The sequence below is a fragment of the Sphaerodactylus townsendi genome, linkage group LG05, assembly GCF_021028975.2.
Source record: "Sphaerodactylus townsendi isolate TG3544 linkage group LG05, MPM_Stown_v2.3, whole genome shotgun sequence".
Taxonomy (NCBI): domain Eukaryota; kingdom Metazoa; phylum Chordata; class Lepidosauria; order Squamata; family Sphaerodactylidae; genus Sphaerodactylus; species Sphaerodactylus townsendi.
Genome location: NC_059429.1, coordinates 14,707,479 through 14,729,079, shown reverse-complemented (window position 1 = coordinate 14,729,079; position 21,601 = coordinate 14,707,479). Strand labels below are relative to the sequence as shown.

The 21,601-nt window shown below is 49.1% G+C and overlaps 1 protein-coding gene across 1 annotated transcript in view; it reads right to left on the bottom strand.

The window, feature by feature from the left end:
• Positions 1–6,751: 6,751 nt before the first annotated feature.
• SBNO2 (strawberry notch homolog 2) overlaps positions 6,752–21,601 on the bottom strand; it is a 126,890-nt gene continuing 112,040 nt past the window's right edge. Inside the window, 9 exon segments of the mRNA XM_048497659.1 lie at positions 6,752–8,650; positions 8,838–9,028; positions 11,970–12,046; positions 12,289–12,420; positions 13,552–13,644; positions 16,712–16,806; positions 18,574–18,717; positions 20,081–20,149; positions 20,723–20,831. Of these exon segments, the coding sequence (XP_048353616.1) occupies positions 8,106–8,650; positions 8,838–9,028; positions 11,970–12,046; positions 12,289–12,420; positions 13,552–13,644; positions 16,712–16,806; positions 18,574–18,717; positions 20,081–20,149; positions 20,723–20,831 (1,455 nt within the window). The 3' untranslated portion in view covers positions 6,752–8,105.

Sequence of the window (21,601 nt, the reverse complement as noted above, 5' to 3'; positions counted from 1 at the left end):
GCTGTTGACAGAGGAATTCCGGCAGGCAACGAATTCATACCATTTCACAGAAGGCTGGGCCTTCATTTGGCAATACTGGGAGGAGTTTGGAATTTGTTCCCTAAGTCTGGATAAGCTTTAAGGAAATGAGTAAAAGGGGAGGTGGGGCTGAAGTATGTCTCCTGTGTGAACCACACCTGGGGTGAGGGAAGGAGAAACTTTGATCCAAAGGGGGTAGGGAGAAATTCTTATGGAAAGAGTGTCTGCTGGTGTGTTTTCATGGCTTTCTGATATTCTGAATAGCTCTACTTAGCCACCGGGGTTTTTATTAGGTATGCAGATATAATGAATACTTAAATTCTGATACCTGGTCTTGAAGAATACACCTGGGGGTACCTGCCTAGACTTCACACAGCACATCTCTCTCAGCCAACAGACCTAACAGAATATATAGGTTCATTTAGGCACAGGTGTCAAACTTGCGGCCCTCCAGATGTTAAGGACTACAGTTCCCATCATCCATAACATCTGGAGGGCCGCGAGTTTAACACCTATGATTTAGGGAAACACAAAGCACTAAGTTCAGTGGTACCTGAAAGACGTAACAGTTATGTCTGGTTTCAGAGGGTAGGGCTGTTCGTCTGCAGCAGAACAACCAGCTTGAGCCCAGTAGCACCTTAGAAACTAACAAAGAGTTTCAGGGTGCGAGCTTTCATGAGTCAAAGAGCCCTTTGTCAAAAACAGAGATCTGATTCCTTTTATCCCGGGGGAAAGTGGGAGAGAGGTTATTAAGGATGCAAAGGTGAAAAATGTATCGTAAAACAACCTGATTACAGCAGAGAAGAAGCCTGCGGGGACATCTGTAAGAATCTTATCTACCTTTTTGGTGTGTGTGGGGAGGGGGGGAACCAGTGTTCAGAATTTGTGGATTTATTCCTAGATGAGCTTTCATGTATCCCGTTCACTTTTTCAGGGACGCAGCCAGTAGGACTGAAAAAAATTCCTACAGAAGTAGATGCAGTTAAGTCTTTTACGTGCCACTGGGCGTTCTGCCCTCCTACAACAGGCTGTCTAACATTGACAGGAACTGCTAAAAGCTATTTCCCACAAATGACGTTTTAGGCTGAGACCCCTGCCTCTGGGATGCAGAGGTAGGAGGATTCATCGCAGCCTGGTTGTTTTTCTAAGGGAGGAACAAAGAGGGACCCTCCCACACACAATGTTTGCTGGGAGCACACAACACGAATGGGAGTCTGGCCCATGACAGAATGCAGAGTTTGGGCCTAAAAAGAGGAAGAGTTTGGATTTATATCCTATTTTTCTCTCCTGTAAGGAGACTCAAGGTGGCTTAGAAGCTCCTTTCCCTTCCTCTCACCACAACAGATGAACTGACTAGCCCAGAGGTCTGCAACCTGCGGCTCTCCAGATGTTCATGGACCACAATTCCCATCAGCTCCAGCCAGCATGGAGCATGGCCATGCTGGCAGGGGCTGATGGGATTTGTAGTCCATGAACATCTGGAGAGCCGCAGGTTGCAGACCCCTGGACTAGCCCAAAATCACCCAGAAGGAATGTAGGAGTGCGGAAACACATCTGGTTCGCCAGATAAGCCTCTGCCACTCAGGTGGAGGAGTGGGGAATCAGGATCAGTTTTCCAGATCAGAATCCACCTGCTCTTAACCACTACACCACGCTGGCTCTCATGAAGTGAGTTGTGTGTGCTCCCGGCAAATGTTGCATGCAGGAGGGTCACACTGCACCTTCCCTTAGAAGTCTACTTGATTTAGGTCTGCATCTGATTATAGCAATACTAGTGATATATACCCTTGTTTTTTAAATGTTGCTTACGTACTATATAAACACATGTACTATATAAATACTTCAGCTCTGTAGGAAGAAAGGCGGCTAATAAATATTTTAAGTTAATGCCTTCTAGTCCCTGTAGTCGAAATGGTGCCCAGTGTGGAGGGGGAGGGGCTGGCAGAATAAGCGAAATAGTCGATGGATGGAATGCTTAAAATTCTGCCTCCCTCTCCCTGGAAAATTGCACATTGCTTATTAGCCCAAGCATAAACTAAGCCTGCAAGGGTTTTAGGACAGGAAAGACAACCGCCAGTAGAAGGCTGTGCTCTTCCTCGAGGGGGCTGAGAGGCATCAGCCTGACCTTCCTGATCATTTCCCATGGAAGGATGCCAACCTACCCCCAGTACAGGGGAAGATGAGCAATTGTTTGAAGTTGCTGGCCGTCAGAGACCGCTCTCTGTGCCATCCAGCTTCTAGAGCAGAGAAAGGGCCTTCCTGCCTTGGGAAGTTAATGTTTTGAACGGTCGCTAGCTGCTGTGTACAGAATCTGTCGCTTCCAGTGGTGGGATCCAAAAATTTTAGTAACAGGTTCCCATGGTGGTGGGATTCAAACAGTGGCGTAGCGCCAATGGGGCTGGGCGGGACATGACGGGGGCGTGGCCGGGCATTCCAGGGGTGGGGCATTAATAATTTCTCTGTTACTGTAAAAAAAAAAAGTTCCTAATTTCCAGCTGGTATCTTTCTGTCCATAATTTAAACTCATTATAGCAAGTCCTATCGCCTACTGCCAACATAAACAACTACTCCTCTAATTGACTGCCTGTCAAATACTTAATACTTTCAAATACTTCATTTTGTTTCTAGAAATCAAAAGAAGGATACTTTCCTTAAACAAGGAACTTTACCATATTTCTAAAACATGTTTTTAAAACAGCCCAACAGGGAGAATTATACTGTTTTCTACCTTCGCTAACTAGCCACATAGGAAACAACAGGATTTCATGATTTTTGGACCTAATGGAATTTCTAACGGAAAAGCGGACCCAATTAGTAACCCCCTCTCGGCACACACAAATAATTAGTAACCCACTCTCGGGAACTGGTGAGAACCTGCTGGATTGCTTCCCAAAAGGCCACGCTTCCCAATGAATGTATGCTCTCCCCCCACCCCCCATGGGACCATCTTCCTTTAACTGGATCGGACCGCTGGTCCGTGCAGGTCAAAACTCTCCACTCCAAGTGGCAGGGGCTCTCCCCAGCTTAGCCGGAAGGAAATCTGCAATCCTTTTCAGAGGAGATGCCAGGCCCTGAAGCCGGGGGGGGGGGGGGGGCACAGAACGGCAAAGAGCCACTCAGTCTCCCCTCCAGTTCCTGAGAAAGCAGGCATGGAAAAAGCACCATAAAAATTAACGCATTCGACTCTGACTGGCAGCAGATCTCTGCCATATACTGAAGGGAAAGAGCTTTCCCATCATCCAAGAGCCAAAAGATTGAGCTTGGGGCCTTCCTGCATTTATTTACTTCCTTAATAATCCTGCCTTTGTGTCCAGCGGAGCCCTGAAATGCCTTCTGGTGTCGTCCTCTTATCCATTTTGTCTTCACAACAACCCTTCACAACGAGTTAGGTCAGGCGAAATGCGAGGAAGTGTGAGTGGCAGAATGGAGATAGGAAGATGGGCCGCCCAGATCTTTGTGTGGCCCTTCTTACCCCTGCAAAGTGGCCACTTAGGTAACAAGAGAAGTCGTAGCTCATTGGATGCCTTTTCACAGAGGAACACCCGCTCTCTAGCCACAGACGCGGCTGCACCGCTAATGCTCAAAAGACCCGGCACGTGCCTCGTTTCTTTTCCATCTTTACTGAGCAAAAAAATGCCAACATTTTAAATCCTTCTGATGCAAAATAGAAAAGTCAGGAATCATTAGTCAAAAGGCACATCTCAACAACCAAGAGAAAGAAAAAGAAACTCTCCCCTCCCCCTTTACATATATACAATTTCCAATTAATTATAAATATACATAGAAAAAATAATAATAAAGCAGACCAAAAGACGGTGGTTAGAAAGTGCCAACGGGGAGGGGGAACGGGGCGGGGGAAGAGGAAGAAGAGTTTCCATTAAAAAATACATACAATCAGTAGAACAAAATGCATAATAATTTAGTTTAAAAAGTAGCTATTACATAATATTCTTCCTGACAAAAGGGGGGGGGGCAGAACGTACAATGGGGGGGAGAGGTCAGGTTTCCTCCGATTCCAGAGAAAGCAGGAAGGGAAACTGCATATATCTCAGGTCGCCATAAAAACATACCCTACGGAGAGATTTATTTGGGGAAAGTGTTGCAGTGGGCGGCGACCAAGACCACCTTCATTTCCTGAGTTTGAAGCCTTCCCCCCCCCCCTTTCACTGCAAAGCAGCTGTGCCCAGATGGACTGAACAATTTGTGGCTGGGGCAACACTCCCGTGTGCTAGGAGGGCCAAAGTCTTTTTGTGCCCGTGGGCACCTTTGGAATTCTGGCACAGGGTGGTGCGCGCAACCACAAAATGGCCCCGGTGGGAGGTGGAACCGATGACATACTGTAGAAGTCCAAGTACAGGGGACGAGAGGAGCAAATTTTAAAAATACACTACGAAAGAGGAGTCAGAGAGAATTAAACCGACGCTGTGGTGGCAGCTGTGGCTGAAATGTTATTTGAAACTGCGCGGCCGATCACATCTGCTGAGGGCAACTGGGCGCCCTACTGGGAAGGAAAAGAGAAAGAGTTGCTTTTCTCTGCCTTTAAGGAGCATTACAGCGGCTCACAATCGCCTCCCCCTTCTCCTCCCCACAACAAACACCTTGTGAGGTAGGTGGGCTACGGCTCAGAGGTGGGGTGGAGAGAGTTCTCAGTCAATTGTGACTGGCCCAAAGTCACCCAGGCAGGCTGCAGGTGGAGGAGGGAGGATCTGAACCCGGTTCTCCAGATTAGAGTCCGCCGCTCTTAACTACTACACCACACTGGGCCCCACCCGCTTTCTAGAAACACTTGTGGGCACCATGTTGTGGACTCCTGTGCTAGGAACTTTAATGGATCCCCTGAAGTAGCCCTGAAGCGCCCTGCTTCAAAGTGCTTCCAAATCTAGGTGTTTTTTTTAAACGTTATCTTGCCCCCTGCTTTTATGACACACAGGGCATACTGCAAGGTTGCGCTCTCTTGTGCATTTTATGCGAGATGCTACAACGCCGCAGCAACGAGGACTAGAAATCTGCTTCTTTAAGAAAAAAAAAGGAGCCAGCGTGTCTGCCCAAGTGTGCTCTGGGTGCCAAATCCCACAACTGGAATTTGCAGGGGCGAGGACAGGATTGAGGTTAAATGGCAGGTGACGGCGGAGGGCCAGGGCCCCCGGATCTGCAATGGCCTCCCTTGTTTGGGGCAGCCACAGCTGAGTCTCATAAAAAGGTGCCCTCATTTGTTAAGTTTTAGGAGCCCTGTGACTCAAGGTGGTAAGCTGCAGTACTGCACTGCTCCTGACCTGAGTTCGGTTCCAGGTAGCTGGCTCAGGGTTGACTCCGCCATCTTTCCTTCCAAAATGAGTACCCAGTTTGCTGGGGGTAAAGTGTAGATGGCTGGGGAAGTCCCTGGCAAACCACCCTGAAAACGCGCGTCAGAACGTGACGTCGCCCCGTGGGTCAATAATGACCCAGTGTTTGCACCTTTACAATTTACTAGACCAGCAGTTCTCAACCTGTGGGTCGTGACCCCTTTGGGGGATCGAACCTTCCTTTCACAGGGGTCGCCTAAGACTCTCTGCATCAGTGTTCTCCATCTGTAAAACGGATAAACGTTAGCATTGGGGGGGGTCACCACAACACGAGGAACTGGATTAAAGGGTCACGGCGTTAGGAAGGTTGAGAACTGCTGCGCTAGACTAAAGTCAGTTTTTTAATGCCACGATTTACGTCAAACAGACATATCCTTTCCATCCCAGGCTCTCCCCTCTTCTAAAATGCAATGTGCACGTCGAAAATAGTTCCGCCTGTCAAAACAGTCCTGACGCCTTGACTTTAATGCACGACTTGGAAACTGATGGATCCGACCGACTAAGATCACTCTTTAACCGGCCGACAAACAGCAGCAGTTTTATTTTGCCTGGCCACAATTTGGGGGTGGGTGGGGGTGCAGCATTCCAAAGAGGCAGTCAGTGTTTCCTCCCAAAGCTGCGGCTCAGAGGAAGTGCTTGAAGGAGAAGGGACGGATCTGAACTGGAGGGAGGGACCATTTCCTCTCCGCCAATCTGAGCTGCTGGTATCACAAGGGCGGAAAGGGAGCCGGCCTTGCGAGACACCCCAACTCACCAATCGAAAAGAGCGTCATTAGAGAAATGGAGACTCCAGGGAGAAACTTCTTCCCTACCCTGAGCAGCGGGGGGACAGGCTGAAAGGCCAAACAGTGGACCTACTACTGCTGTGGATTTCAGCAGCTACTGAGCAAAGCTGTGCAATGTAGGGTGCACCATAAAGGAACATTGAGATAGGACCACCCCCCTGCCCCTCAAATTGTGCATCCTACTCTCACCACAAGTCCAGTGCCTGTTTGCAGGGCAGGGAGGGGCTCGTTCTGTCTCATTTTTAACAGGGTTGGGCACAGAGGGTGTGAAGCCTCCCCCTCCCCCAGTTCCTAATCAATATTGCCGCCCACCAGCCTCCAAGATTGAACTGGGCTTCACACGCAAGCCTTAAACACCATCTTTGTAGCCGTTTTACAAGAAAAGGTTCAGGGCCTCGGGCCTCTCGGACCGCAGAATCCAGCACGTGACCCCCCACAATCTGCCCAACTGTGCAGATTGCAACCTGCACCCCTGCAGGTATTGAGTGTTTGAATTAATGGGGGTGAAGAAGAAGAAGAAGAAGAAGAAGAAGAAGAAGAAGAAGAAGAAGAAGAAGAAGAAGAAGAAGAAGAAGAAGAAGGAGAAGAAGGAGAAGAAGAAGAAGAAGAAGAAGAAGAAGAAGAAGAAGAAGAAGAAGAAGAAGAAGAAGAAGAAGAAGAAGAAGAAGAAGAAGAAGGGGAGGAGTTTGGATTTATATCCCCCCTTTCTCTCCTGTAGGAGACTCAAAGGGAAAGACTCAAAGGTGGAGGGAAATTCAAGGAGCAAGCTCTTCCAAATTTGCTTAAAGGCAAAGGGAGAAACAGGGGAAAAAAACAACTAGAGGAACAGGGCAGGTGCTTGAATAGTTTTCTCCTGAAAATTTCTCCTGGGAATTGTGGCTAGAAGGAAACCTAATCTTTGGTGTTCACAGTGACAACTTCTCTTGAATTATGAAGGGAGATCTTGTGACCTGGGCTAACAGCCCCCACCCAAAATTTTCTGCAGTCATCAAAAGCAAGGGGCTTTCTCTGCTTAAAGGCCACGACTCCACACACCTTGGGCCTGGTTTTTCTCGTCACATTTCCTGCAAGAACCTTTTAATGAGCAAGGTTTAGGCAAGGCTGCTTGGGGAAACGGCCCCTGCCTCCTCCCCCAAATAAAACACGTAAAAAGAAGCCAAAATCGCACGAGCCGTTTTGTGCAAATGTTCACTTCTTAGTTCACTGTGCGTCGTTTTGAGTGTTTCCACAATGAAGGGGTTGAGAAGCTAAGGCGGAGGACTGGGAATTTACGCCAGCCTTAGCTGTCACGGCTGAAAAGACCTGATTTCTGGGACACCGTAGGAACAAGGGTAACATCAAGAGAACCCTATTCCAGCATCCTGCCTCCCATCGTAGCCAGAAGCCACGAGACCTAGAAACGCCAGGAGCAGTGTTTTGGTTTTGTTTTAAAAGAAAATAGAAAGCTGGGAAGCTCCAGCTACGATACAGTGAAACATAAAGAACGCCATCTCTCACCCACTGTTTTGAATTGCCCCTGCTAAAAAAAAACCCAGAATAGAAGAAGTACGAAGGCCACGGCTTTCCCACTCAGTAGTTTAAATTGGAAGTAGAAAGGAGTTTAGCTTGGATGAGAAGGAGGGGGAGAACACGCGGGGGGAGGGGGGGGTGTAGGCCGCCGGCAGCTATTTGTCCTCCAAACTGCCCGTGGGTTTTCAGGTGGCGTTCCGCCCCCGTTCCGTGACGTCCCTGTTACCTCTTCCCCTTTCTATATATTTATCGATACATATATATATATAAAAATTTAGTAGCCACGTGACTGTATATTATATATAAATAAATTTGCTTCTGTTACCTATTTTGTTCGCTCTGTCTTGTCCCCCAGTCTCGTTTAAAAAGACAGAAGTGGTCCGTTCCAAACCATATAAAAAGTGCCCCTCCCTCCCTCCCAAGCTTTGCTTGCCCCCCCCCCCCCCGTGTCCTAGAAGTTGGAGAAAGGCCCGCTGAACTGGATGACGCTCTGCCGCTCGTGGGAGCTGTCACGCGGCTCCACGTTGAGCGAGTTCAGCATCTCCTCCAGGAGTTCCTTGTAGTTGATGTCCGGGTCGAGCACCGGCACGTCGGCCAGTGGCGGCGGGGGGGCCTGGGTGGGGGGCAAGGGTTCGTGCTGGGAGGGGCCCAAGGCCGTGCTGTCGAAGGAGGCGGGGAAACTGAAATGCAATGGTGACGGAGCGCCCGGCGGCTGCGGCTGGTGGGCTGCGTCCTCCCAGAAGGGCAGAGGCTCCCCGGCCCCTCCCAGGTCTGGCAGGCTGTCGGCGGGCGGGCTGTAAGTCAAGTCCAAGACCTCGTCCTGGGGCAGAAACCCTCCTGGCTGGTGGAAGCCCAGAGGCTGCTGGAGCAGAGGGTAGGGCGCACTGGCCCCCGCGGCGGCCAGCAGTGCCTGGCTCTGCTTCCGCTTCACGTTCGCGTCCATTTGGGCCAGCTCCTGCAGCACGTGCCGGACGCAGCTCTCCGGGATCTTGATGCCTGCCAAAAAGGGGGGGGGGGGGAGAAAACCAGGTCAGACGCCAAAATGCACAGCCTGACATCCTCCCACCTACTTGAGTCAAATCCAGCAAACTATATGTTCCCACCGATATGTTCCCACTCCTTCCTCCACGTGGACACAAAATAGATCCGTGGATCACAGCACCCGTGGACCTCCCCCACTCACCGACTTGCTTCTTCTTCTCCTTGGTCTTGAGTCGGACGATTTGCAGATAGTGGGTGTTGGTGATGTCGGCCATGATGCTGGCGATCTTGCTCCACACCCGCAGCAGCGCCCCACACAGCATGTAGTAGTGACGCAGGCGGGTCCCTTGGAAGCATTCCTTCCCCTCCTGGACCAGTTTGCAATTCCGGTTCCTGGGGGAGAAAAAGGCTCGTTGTGAACAGGCCAGAAGAAGTGTTGGGTCCCTATGTCAGGCTTGGCTCCCGCTGGGCCTGGCCTCTTCCATCCAGAGTCAAGGTCACTCCTGGCCCCATTATCACTGTGCCCACAGCTGGCTGGTTTTTCTACAGCTTGCTTGCAACTTAGTGCATTAGGCAAGTCTCCACCCTATCTCCAGTTTCCTGGAGGAGGAGGAGGAGGAGGAGGAGGAGGAAGGATCAGCAGTGGCGTAGTGGCTAAGAGCAGTGGCTAAGAGCAGGTGCACTCTGATCTGGAGGAACTGGGTTTGATTCCCCACTCTGCAGCTTGAGCTGTGGAGGCTTATCTGGGGAACTAGATTAGTCTGTGCACCCACACATGCCAGCTGGGTGACCTTGGGCTAGTCACAGCTTCTCAGAGCTCTCTCAGCCCCACCTACCTCACAGGGTGTTTGTTGTGAGGGAGGAAGGGCAAGGAGATTGTAAGTCCCTTTGAGTCTCCTACAGGAGAGAAAGGGGGGATATAAATTCAAACTCTCTTCTCTTCTCACTGTCCTTTCTTATGCAAATTGTTTTGGGATCGAATGGGAGCGGGGATTACCTGGATGAGCAAATGTTTCAAGATACATTAGGGCGGGGGGGGGGGGGCAGAACCCCGGGTCCTGTCACGGTTCAATAAAATTCTTGAGTCTTAATTATTCCTGAGTCTCAATGATTGGCTGGAGCAACAGACCCTGACACCCGGGTCCATCCAATAATCAGACTCAGGTGATCATGGAATCTTTTTATTGACAGCTTCTGGGTATGATGCACATTACAGATCTTTTGACGGGGCTACTTTTTTAGCGCCCAAATTTCTGTAGAGATATAGCTCCATTCCTCCAGCCAGCTGCTGAGCAATTCATCCCCCTTTATCCACAATGTCCAAACAGCCCACCCCCACGTAGCCATTGCTCAAGCCTTGCAAGGTTCGCAGACAGAACATCTGTGTGTGTCTCTCTCTGTGAATCTTTATACTTCAAAGCGAGCCTGTAAGTAAAGCAGCTGTTCAGCAGAAAGCGAAAGTAACCAAGCGAGGGCAGCTGACAGTCAGGAAAAAAAACAATCCACAGACACGGATGCCACATCCCATCCTGGAGACAAGGCAAAACGTGGCAAACGTGGCAAGAACTATGTATTGTCGAAGGCTTTCACGGCCGGAATCACTTGGGTGCTGTGTGGTTTCTGGGCTGTATGGCCGTGTTCTAGCAGCAGTCTCTCCTGACGTTGTCACAGATGCAGGCGAAACGTCAGGAGAGAATGCTGCTAGAACACAGCCACACAGCCCGGAAACCACACAGCACCCAAGTGGCAAGAACTGCCCAGGGTTTGACAGGAGGCCAATCTCCACTCCATCTTCCCAGAGGCAGCAAGCCCATTTGCAGTGAGCTCCTCCCCTGAGGTGAGTGCCCAGGTGGGCCGCTGCCAATAAAATCGAGCAGTGGACACACAGGACTGAGTAGGCCTCACATGCAGCTGAAGGTTAGATGGTGGGATGTTCTGCCTGAAACAGGGAGGGAAGAAGCACCAGTTGAATCTCAGGTCTTTTGAGCTTGCCCGAAGGAACGGCTTTGGGGTTCTCCTTCAAGCCCTTCAGAGCCTACTTAAGGCAGCGGGTCTCCCAACATGACGCCCGCCAACAACTTTTCGTGTTTCGCATGGCCAGGTGGAGCTTTTGCCCGGCAGGGTTTCTGATTGGTCACTGGAGATCTGACAGACACTTCAAAGGCATCCTGTTCAACAAAGCCTCTGCCTGGAATACTAGGGGATGCTATTAAAGGGAAATGCATACCCTCACTCCGCTGGCTCCACCGCCTGTGGAAGCTATTCTGGGTTGTGCCCAGCACCCTGTATCAACATGGGGATGCCACACTTAAGAGCAGAAAGCCCTCTGGAAGAACTCTTTGGAAATAACCCAGCCAATTATCCAGTCCCGTCTCTAGCTTCGCTTTCAGGAACGTTCTACTGTTCTGCCTGCACCCGCGGACGCCACTCCCCTGCTCCCAGGTGGCGCCATGTGGCTGGAAGGGGGTGGCAGCTCGTGTCAACATTCCACCCCCTTGTGGACGCAAGAGCGGGCTTTCCCCACCCCCCTGGCATGAAGATCACGGCAGAGCTTCCGCACAGCAGGTGGGATTCAGGCCGCGTTCATGGGTCGACCCTGAGTCCCTTTGCACCCGGATCTCGTGTGCACACAGACCTTGCACGTGCCCAGAGGTGGGATCCAGCAGGTTCTCACCAGTTCCCGAAAGTGGGTTACTAATTATTTGTGCGTGCCGAGGGGGGTTACTAATTGGGTCTGCTTTTCAGTTAGAAATTCCATTAGGTCCAAAAATCATCAAGTCCTGTTGTTTCCTGGGTGGCTGGTTAGAGAAGGTAGAAAACGGGATAATTCTCCCTGTTGGGCTGTTTTAAAAACATGTTTTAGAAATATGGTAAACTTCCTTGTTTAAGGAAAGTATCCTTCTTTTGATTTCTAGAAACAAAATTAAGTATTGGAAAGTATTACGTATTTGACAGGCAGTCGATTAGAGGAGAAGTGGTTGTTTCTGTTGGCAGTAGACGATAGGACTTGCTATAATGAGTTTAAATTATGGACAGAAAGATACCAGCTGGAAATTAGGAACTTTTTTTTTACAGTAAGAGTTTTTTACAGTAACAGAGAAATTATTAATGCCCCGCCCCCGGAATGCCCGGCCACGCCCCTGTCGTGCCCTGCCCAGCCCCATTGGCGCTACGCCACTGTTTGAATCCCACCACCATGGGAACCTGTTACTAAAATGTTTGGATCCCACCACTGCACATGTCCCCTGCCCCACTGCAATTTGTTGCAGACCCAACGTGTGGATTCTGCTGCTATTTTCTCTGGCCCAGAGCGTGCGCACGAGTCGCCCCTTACCACACGGCGTGGTTGCAGTGCTTCAGAGAGAAAGCGTAGGAGCTCTCCCAGTGCTCTTTGGCTTGTTCTGGCAACACCTGCAGAAGAGGGGAAGGGAGATGGTCAGTGGGCTGCTTTCCTCTACGGAAGGTCTGCAACCTGCGGCTCTCCAGATGTTCATGGACTACAATTCCCATCAGCCCCTGCCAGCATGGCCAATTGGGATTTGGCTGATGGGATTTGTAGTCGATAGACATCTGGAGAGCCGCAGGTTGCAGACCCCTGCTCTCTGGAAAGGGAGGGCAGGTGAGGGGAGCGGCACAGTAAGGGTCAAACCTACCCTTCGGTACTTCTTCTGGAGGCTGTCCAAGCTTTCCAACTGGATCTGCTTGCCGATGTTTGGCTTGTAGAGGGTGAAGTATTTTCCCCGGTTTTGCTCCGCCAACAGACAGGTGTACTTGCTGCCCCGAACCTGCAGGGATCACAGATGCTTGAAGCTGATTTGGTGGGGGAACAAGAAGGGGGCATGGGAAGCAGGGACCCCTCCCCCCCCAGCATCTCTATGGCATCCCCCACAAGAACACTGCTGCCAGCCAATGGGATTCTTCTAGGATATGATGCTGGCATATGGACCCGGGCACAGAGTGCGTGTTCAAGATTCAGCCCCTCCGCCCCGGAAATCCAGCCCCCCCTTTCCCTCTACTAAGCTCCCTGTGACACAGTTCTTGAGACGACAATTTCAAAGGCCTTGCTGGCCTGCAGTTAGATTCGAGTCCAGTAGCACCTTAGATTTTTGGCGCGTGAGATTTTGAGAGTCAAAGTTCCCTTTGTGAAGTGTCTTTGTCTGGCATTTTCGGAGTGCGAGCTTTCGAAAGTAAACGCTCCCTTTGGCAGGTATTGGGTGAAGGACGTTTTGACTCTCAAAAGCTCATACTTTGAAAATCTTGCTCGTCTCTAAAGTGCTGCTGGACTTGTATCCAGCGTTTCCTGGGAAAACTGCTTGTCTTAAGGCCGTCAGGTTAGGCCCAGAGCCCTAACTAAAGTGCGCTCCGATTGTCAGAATCCTGTCTGAAATTCCTTATTTGAGATTCCTTATTTGAAATTCCTTTACAACCCATGGGTGTCTACTAGCTTTTGTCTGTGTCCTGTTAATTCTGTCTAGCTAAGGCCAGACTAACCCATATAAGTAACACAGCTGTGACGGGCGTGAGCTCTGCCCTTATCTGCTTCTGCCTTGATCTCTAACCGAACAGCTGCATTCCTGTCTCTCTGTTGCTAAGCAACAAGATAACACTACCTCTTTCCCTAGTCATAACTTTCCCAAGCCCTCCTGCTTTCCCGCCGGCTGGTATAGCTGGGAGTGTGTGAGCTGACCCTATATCTCCTTTGGCTTTTCCTGCATTTTCCAGACCTTCCAGAAACGTTTGGTACCCTGTTGTGCTGACCAATGCCAATAAAGACTTCTGTTACCAATATCAAAATCTAGTTAATGTCCAAAACAGGTTAACGTCTCTGTCAGGTTCTCTGTCGCCCACTTTGCAAGGGCGAGTTTCCCCTCCTTTCTACTTGAAGCAGCTACCTGCCAATTCTAGCGGAAACTGACCTTAAAGGAGAGGTAGAAGCCGTCGTAGGAGCCCATCAATTGGAGAGACTTCTCGTAGGCCTCTTCCCACTTCAAGCCTCGGTCGACGCTGATCTAAAATGGGGCGGAAGCAAAGCGGGAGGCTGTCTGACTGGGATGGAAGACTCGGATGCTGCCTGCTCCATCTCAGTCTACACAAGGAGGTCTGGGCAGCAGTAGAGACTTTGTATTCCCCAGCGGGAAAAGCACATTTCCTGTTGTCACAAAACATCATGGGCCAGCATTCCAGAAACAGATTACCGTATATACTCGTGTATAAGTCGACCCGCATATAAGTCGAGGCACCTAATTTTCCCACAAAAAACTGGGAAAACTTATTGACTCGCGTATAATTCGAGGGTGGGATATGCAGCAGCTACTGGTAAGCCCTGATTCTCCCTTTAAATCCACTCAGAAGGGGGGGGGGTGATTTAAAGGGAGAATCTGGGGAAAATTTGAGGGTGCCTGTCAGGGGAGGAATGTTTGCATTAGTAGTACCAACATTTAAGAGTATCTTTAGGAGGCCCCCCTGATGATACCACCCAGGTTTGGGGAAGGTTGGTTCAGGGGGTCCAAAGTTATGGACCCTCAAAAGGGTAGCCCCATCTACTATTAGCTTCCATTGAAAACAATGGGGGATGAGGGCATCCCCTTTGGGGGTCCATAACTTTGGACCCCCATGAACCAAACTTTACCAAACCTGGCTGGTATCATCAGGAGTGTCACCTGATAATATCCTGACATTTTGGTGCTGCTAGCCTAAAAACTGCACCCCCTGGAGGCCAACAAAATAAAAACCCTAAAATATTTTTTAAAATACACCTCACTCGCGTATAAGTCGAGGGGGGCTTTTTCAGCACAAAAAAATGTGCTGAAAAAGTCAACTTACATGTGAGTATATATGGTAGCTGGAAACATTGAGAAGAGTTCTCTCACTCAGATATTGTATGCAGGGGTGTTTGTATGTTGGGACTCTGGAAGAGCACAGAAGGCCTGTAAACAAAACTCAGTGTTTGGAGCACTTCCTGATTTCAACATTTCAAAACTTTTCTAGCCCTCATGAAGGTACAATCGGAAGGCGTGTCAAGAATGCCCCCCTGAAATTTCAGACCATAGAGTGGAGGATGAATGAGGGTCTGGGGTCCTAAAGGGGTTCAAATGCTCTGCAACGCTTGCTGCACCAATCGGCACACATTATACTGATCGCAGAACCTGGCTTCTTTCGCAGACTGTAAATTATTCTCTTTCTTTAAGGTGCAGGACGTAGCCTACTACATTGTCATGCTTTGATTTTTGCAAGGCTCATTCCGCACACGCAAAATAATGCACTTTCAAGCTGCTTTCACAACTGTTTTTGCCATTCCGCACAGCTTCAAAGAGCCCTGAAAGCAGCTTGAAAGTGCATTATTCTGCGTGTGCGGAATGAGCCCAAGTGGGCAGAACTGCCGGTGGGCCAAAACTCAACAGTTCACTCAACAGAAAACTGACCCATAGATTAACTGTGAAGCAGCTCGACTCTTGCTTCCCTTTCTTATTGTGGGTCATTTCCAATAACTTCAGAGCCATAATTTGAGAACTTGGGTGGACCGATTTTTAAAAAAACCCCACTGCTGTTCTAGCAGAAGACTCAAAATCTTATAGGCAGGGAACAATCCAAAGAACTTCTGTGTCCGTGGAGAATTTTCTACTTTCTGCAATGCAAACACGGGTTGAAATAAGGACCTGGGAATACCTCTACTGAGATTCTAACATTTGAACAGTAAAATATATTAGGACAGTGGTGGCGAACCTATGGCACTCCAGATGTTCACGGACTACAATTCATAAGAACATAGGGAACATGAAATGACCTGCTGGATCGGACCCGGTCCATCTAGTTAGCATTTACTATAATGGCCCACCAGGTGCCTTTGGAGCTCACATGCGGGATGTGAAAACAATGGCCTTCTGCTGCTGCTGCTCTGAGCACCCTGATGCTAGGGCATTTTACAATCTCAGATCAAGAGGATCCAGATTGGTAGCCATGAATTGACTTCTCCTCCATAAAATCTGTCCAAGCCCTTTTTAAAGCTAGCCGGGTTAGTGGCCATCACCACCTCCTGTGTGGCATATTCCAAACACCAATCACCACGTTAGTGAAGAGGGTGTTTCCTTTTATTAGTCCTAATTCTTCCCCAGCATTTTCAATGGAATACCCTGGTTCTAGTATTGTGAAAATTGCTCTGTCAACATTTTTACCGTATGTTTATAGTTCCCATCATAATTCCCATCAGCCCCAGCCAGTCTGGCCAATTATTGGCGGAGGCTGGCGGGAAAACAATGAGGAAGTAATCCATGAACATCTGGAGTGCCATAGGTTCGCCACCACTGTATTAGGACGAGTGATGTATGATGAGATTCTATGAAGGTAATTAATTTTATATAGCGTGTTTTTGTTTGTTCCTCTGCATCTGATCGGCCTGTGAACCTTAACAAAGACTGACTCACTGCCTTTACTATCACATGAGGGTTCCCATCCAGCCACAGGCTGCATACTTCAATGTGTTCAGAAGAACCCAAATATTTCGAACGGAAGGAGGGCAGCCATGATTCTGTGTGAAGGGCTCACTCAGGGCACTTTCGCACATGCAGAGTAATGCACTTTCAATCTACTTTCAATCCACTTTGCAGCTGGATTTTACTGTGCGAAATAGCAAAATGCACTTGCAAACAGTTGTGTAAGTGCATTGAAAGTGCATTATTCTGCATGTGCGAAAGTGCCCTTAGAATTTTGATGTGATTCAGCCTACTCTGTCCCCAATGGGGAAACTTTCCCACAGTCTTTACTCATCATGAATCTGGTTTTAAACCACCACACCTATTTTGGTACCCAAATTCCCAAGCCCAGGTGCCATTTGCAGGCTACACCCCATTAATCTCCGCTGAATGGTACAGAAAACCCAATCGCTTTTCACGTGAACGAAACCACCCCAGCTTGCAAACGATGGCTGCAATCCGGACGGCATCCCTCAAACACTGATGCATTTCCACAGAAATGCATGCAAGTGCACTGGCAGGACCTCTCTTCCAGAAAGGACTGAGCAGCTCCAACATTTTTCCGTGCACCCCCCTCCCCCCCCCAGTCTTTTGTTGCCAGTCTCACCTTGTAAAAGACCACCTGTCCATCTTGGGGGTGTCCCGGGGTCAAGAAAACCTCCTTGCTTTCTTCGTAGATCTCATCGATGCCGGGGGCTAGGTCTGGGGGAAGTAGTAAATAAGCAGGGAAGTCCTTCTAGTTTGCAGACAGCTCACAAAGTTTACAACAAAGTTATGCCTAATAAAGGTTTTGGATTTGGATTAGTTTACAACAGATCTCTCTTCCTCGCCCCCAACCTGGTTTTCTCCTCCCTATATGAACCATGGGTTGGACCTCAGAGGCAGCAACTCCCCCACTCTCCCCGGAGCAGGTAAATTTAGTTCTCTGAATTGGGAGAGATCAAACAATCCATTTGCACCTAACGAATGATCTGCTCATTCCTCCCCAGCAGCAGCTGAGCAGAAGGCAGTAACTGGTTGTGGTGGGTTTTCCGGGCTGCGTGGCCATGGTCTGGTAGATCTTGTTCCTAACATTTCTTCTGCTTCTCTGGCTGGCATCTTCAGAGGTGTATCACAGAGGGAAGTCTGTTACACACTGTGTCTGGTGAGAAGGGAATGTTTAGTGGGTTATATATTGTCCATGTCCCAGGGTGAGGAACCAATCAGTAAGTGTTTGGGTGGAACTTGCTATGCAAAGGTGTGGTTGAGTGCATTGTGTTCCATCCAAGCACTTACTGATTGGTTCCCCACCCTGGGACATGGACAATATATACCCCACTAAACATTCCCTTCTCGCTAGACACAGTGCGTAACAGACTTCTCTCTGTGATACACCTCTGAAGATGCCAGCCACAGATGCAGGCAAAACGTTAGGAACAAGATCTACCAGCCGGAACAAGATCTTCCGGCCATGCAGCCCGGAAAACCCACCACAACCAGTTGAATCTGGCTGTGTTCCTAAGCCTCTGACAATACACAGAAGGCAGTAAGATCAGCAGTACTACTTTTGTGCAGATGCCATAGACCAGGGATCCCCGACCACGATGCGAAGCTTTGAAGCACTCCAGATAGCCCTTTCATGCGCTGTTCCCATCAGCCCCTGCCAGTATGGCCAATTGGCATGCTGGCAGGGGCTGATGGGAATTAGTCCATACATGTGTTCTGAAGTTATGATGCAGATTAGAAAGGCTCAGCCACCACTGTTTTACTACTGTTTTTATTATTTATTTATTTATTTATTTATTCGATTTATAAACCGCCCCATCCCCAAGGGGCTCTGGGCGGTGCACAACATTGATATATACACCATTAAATAGGGTTCAAAATCGTGCCCCCACAACAATCAGTATAATAACTAAAATCCATTAAAACTATTAAAACAGCGGTTGACACACATCAATGACAGAAGATATATAGCCCAGTTAGTTAAATCTCCCAAAAGAAAGAGGAGGAAGGCCAGACTCTCCTCTCTAGGAGGAAGTAGCTTTATAGATGGAACCATAGACCAGATGGTAAAAGGGATCCCTAAAGCATAGGTGCCTTGTATGTAGGTTGCTATGAATATGGTTTATAGTTTAACGTTGTGTTTATAATGCTATGTTTTATTGCTGCTATGATGTTGCGTTATGATGTTATGCCTATGATATTTATGATGGTTACTGATCATCTCTTTTCATGTTTGTGCTTGCCCCTTTTATGGCTGGCTCCACCTCCTACTGCAGCCATTTTGTTCCTGCACCCGCCATGCTCAGTGAGAATTCCAAAAGTGCCTGCAGATTCAAGAAGCTTGAGGACCTCTGATGTAGCCACCATGTTCTTTACAGAGCAGGGCTCTCCAGGCTTTGAAGACCCTCCCATTCCCCACCCGTGGGCACACGAGCCGTGCTTTCAAGCAGGTCAGAAACAGCGGATTCGTAGCCAGCTCCTTACCCAGAATCCCCATGTCGTATTTCCCCACTTTTTTGTCCCGGTCAATCAGGTAGTCAAAAGTGTCGCTGAAGTACTGGAAGAGCAAATTCTGTTTGTGGACTTCCAAGCCCAAGATGCGGTTCAAGAACTTGGTGATGGAGCAGTCTGTAAGAAAGCAGAATGAGGGGGAAACAGGAGGTCATTCTTCACTTTCTGAGGAGGAGTAGTAGTAGTTTGGATTTATATCCCCCCCTTTCTCTCCTGAAAGAAGTCTAACTCCTTTCCCTTCCTCTCCCCATAACAGACACCTTGAGAGGAAGGTGGGGCTGAGAGAGTTCGGAGAGAACTATGACTGGCCCAAAGTCACCCAGCAGGCTTCATGTGGATAAACAGGGAAACAAGTCCAGTTCACCAGATAAGAGTTTGGATTTATATCCCACCTTTCTCTCCTGCAGGAGACTCAAAGGGGCTTACAATCTCCTTGCCCTTCCCCCCTCACAACAAACACCCTGTGAGGTAGGTGGGGCTGAGAGAGCTCCGAGAAGCTGTGACTAGCCCAAGGTCACCCAGCTGGTGTGTGTGGGACTGTACAGGCTAATCTGAATTCCCCAGAGAAGCCTCCACAGCTCAGGCGGCAGAGCGGAGAATCATACCCGGTTCCTCCAGATTAGAATGCACCTGCTCTTAACCTCCTACGCCACTGCTGCTCCTCTGCTCATGTAGAGAAGTGGGGAATCAAACCCAGTTCTCCGAAGCAGAGTCCACTGCTTTTAAACCACTACACCAGGCTGGCTCGTCTTTTGTGAAAGGGCCCATCAATGAAACACAAATGCCCCGCGGAAAACCAGTGCAAGCGAGCTTGCAGCAGAACGAGCCCAAAAATCAGATCGGACTCCGTGAACGCAATAAACTGCCTCAGTAAATCAGAGGGAAGTTATATCCTTGGACAGAAACAGTTGAGTATGTGACAACACTTCAAAGGAGACACAACCCACAATTCAAGAGCTTCATCCACTGCAAGAGTGTCGTTTTGTCAGCTACATGAGTGCCCCCTTACGAAAATGGGTTCTTTAGTTCTTCTATGGCAGAGATAAGCTAGTTTAAGGAACCCCAGTGAACTGCAGAACAGCTCCAAGTTTGGGGGTGACTCAGCAAGATGCCCTCTCCTGCACTGCCCCCTTGAATATGCGCAGCCCCTTTAATGCGCGTGGATGGAGACAGGTTCATCCAGAGAAGGAAGTTATGCTCCTCTCCCTCCGGAGCTCATTCTAGAAGGAACAGGGAGATAATCTCCCATTCCAGGCAGAGGTGGATGGGCCACCTGTCCCGATACCTGACAGTGATGGCTATTGAAGCCAGTCCTATGGGCCTGCAAGGTTCACTGCAGGGGAAAACGGAAACAAAGATGTCCAAAGAACGTTCATCGACATTCACCTCCCCCCTCCTCAGAACCTCTCCCTGCAGGGAGCTTCTGCAACCACACCAACCATAGCCACAACTTGGGAGAGGGGAGAAACGGAGCACGCACCTTTCTCTGCGTAGCCGTAGCGCATCTCTTTGCAACAGATCCCAACCGAGAAGAGGCTTTGCTTCATTTCTGAAACCACAGAAGAGGCGTGTGTGAGCGGGAAGAGTTCTATAGTTCTTTTTTTGCTTTGGGCAGCGGGAACTGGAATTTGGACCAGCCTGACGCTGACACCATGAGGGCACCAGGACAGCCTGCTGGGTCAGACCAAGGGTCCACCTACCCTGTTTCCCCAAAAATAAGCTCTAGCATGATTTTTCCCAGGGATTTTTGGAGGATGCTTGAAATATAAGCCCTATTCCAAAAATAAGCCCTGGTTACAGAATCCACGGCACAGCTGATCTGGTCACGTGGGGGGCGTAAAATCATTGAAAAAAATAAGACATCCCCTGAAAATAAGCCCTAACGCATCTTTTGGAGCAAAAATTAATATAAGACCCTGTCTTATTTTCGGGGAAACACAGGTAGTACAGAACCTTGCTTCCGACAGAGAACAACCAGATGCCCTGGAAAACCTACAGACAATTCTGCCCTATTGTTGCTTCCCCACCCCCACCCACGCTTACAGCCACTGGTATTGAGATACACTGCCCCTAAACCTGGAAACTCTCCATTTAGCTCACCCCTCCTTTTGAACTCTCTTACCATGGAAAAAGGCAGCCTCTCCTTTGAGGTAGCATCTCGGCACGGGAACTTCATTCTCGGTCTGGTTGAGGATGGTAAGAAGGACCCTGTCTAGGGCTTTGGACCCATACTGGGGAAAGAGGTCAAGAATCAGAACCAAAGCAGTTTCAGAAGGTAGCTGTGTTGGGCTGCCACTAGATTTCTGTTTAGTACCACCTGAGTGGCCAACCTTCAGCCTATAAGCCTTCAAGAGTCAAAGATCTCTTTATCAGATACAATCCCTGGCTCAGGAAGCTGTGACTCTCAGAAGCTTATACACCGCAAAACTTGCTAGATGCTGCTAGACTTATCAAGTAGGACTGAGCAGATGCAATGCTCACCAAATGGTACACACACACACACACACACGAAATCTGTGCCTAACAATGAAAATTCCGCATAAAATTCTAAAATCTACATAAATTATAGCAACCGGACAGTGTTCATTCCGGTGATGCTAATTGTAGGAGGGACGGTACAGGCCAGGTGGAGGTTACCAGCTCCTCTTCCCAACCATAAGTCACGAGAAAAACGTGGGCTTTAAAGAAATCAAAACAAGAACAGATTCTTAGGAAGCCGAGACCGTTCCTCTGCACACAGCCACTACCAGGTTTATTTTCCTTCCCCATGAGCATCGTTGTGCACCAATCTGGATGTTCAGGCAGCCCAATTTTCTCACACTTCAGAAGCTAAGAATGGCCAGCCCTGGTTAGTAGGGGTGGACATTCGGCTAAAGTTAGATAGAAACCCACCCACCCCCCACACCAAAAAACCCCAAACTCTGTTGGTATTGGGGGGGGGGGGGGTTTCTCCCCCAAAGGCGGCAGCAATAAAAGAGAGCCAAAAAAGTGGATCTTGGAA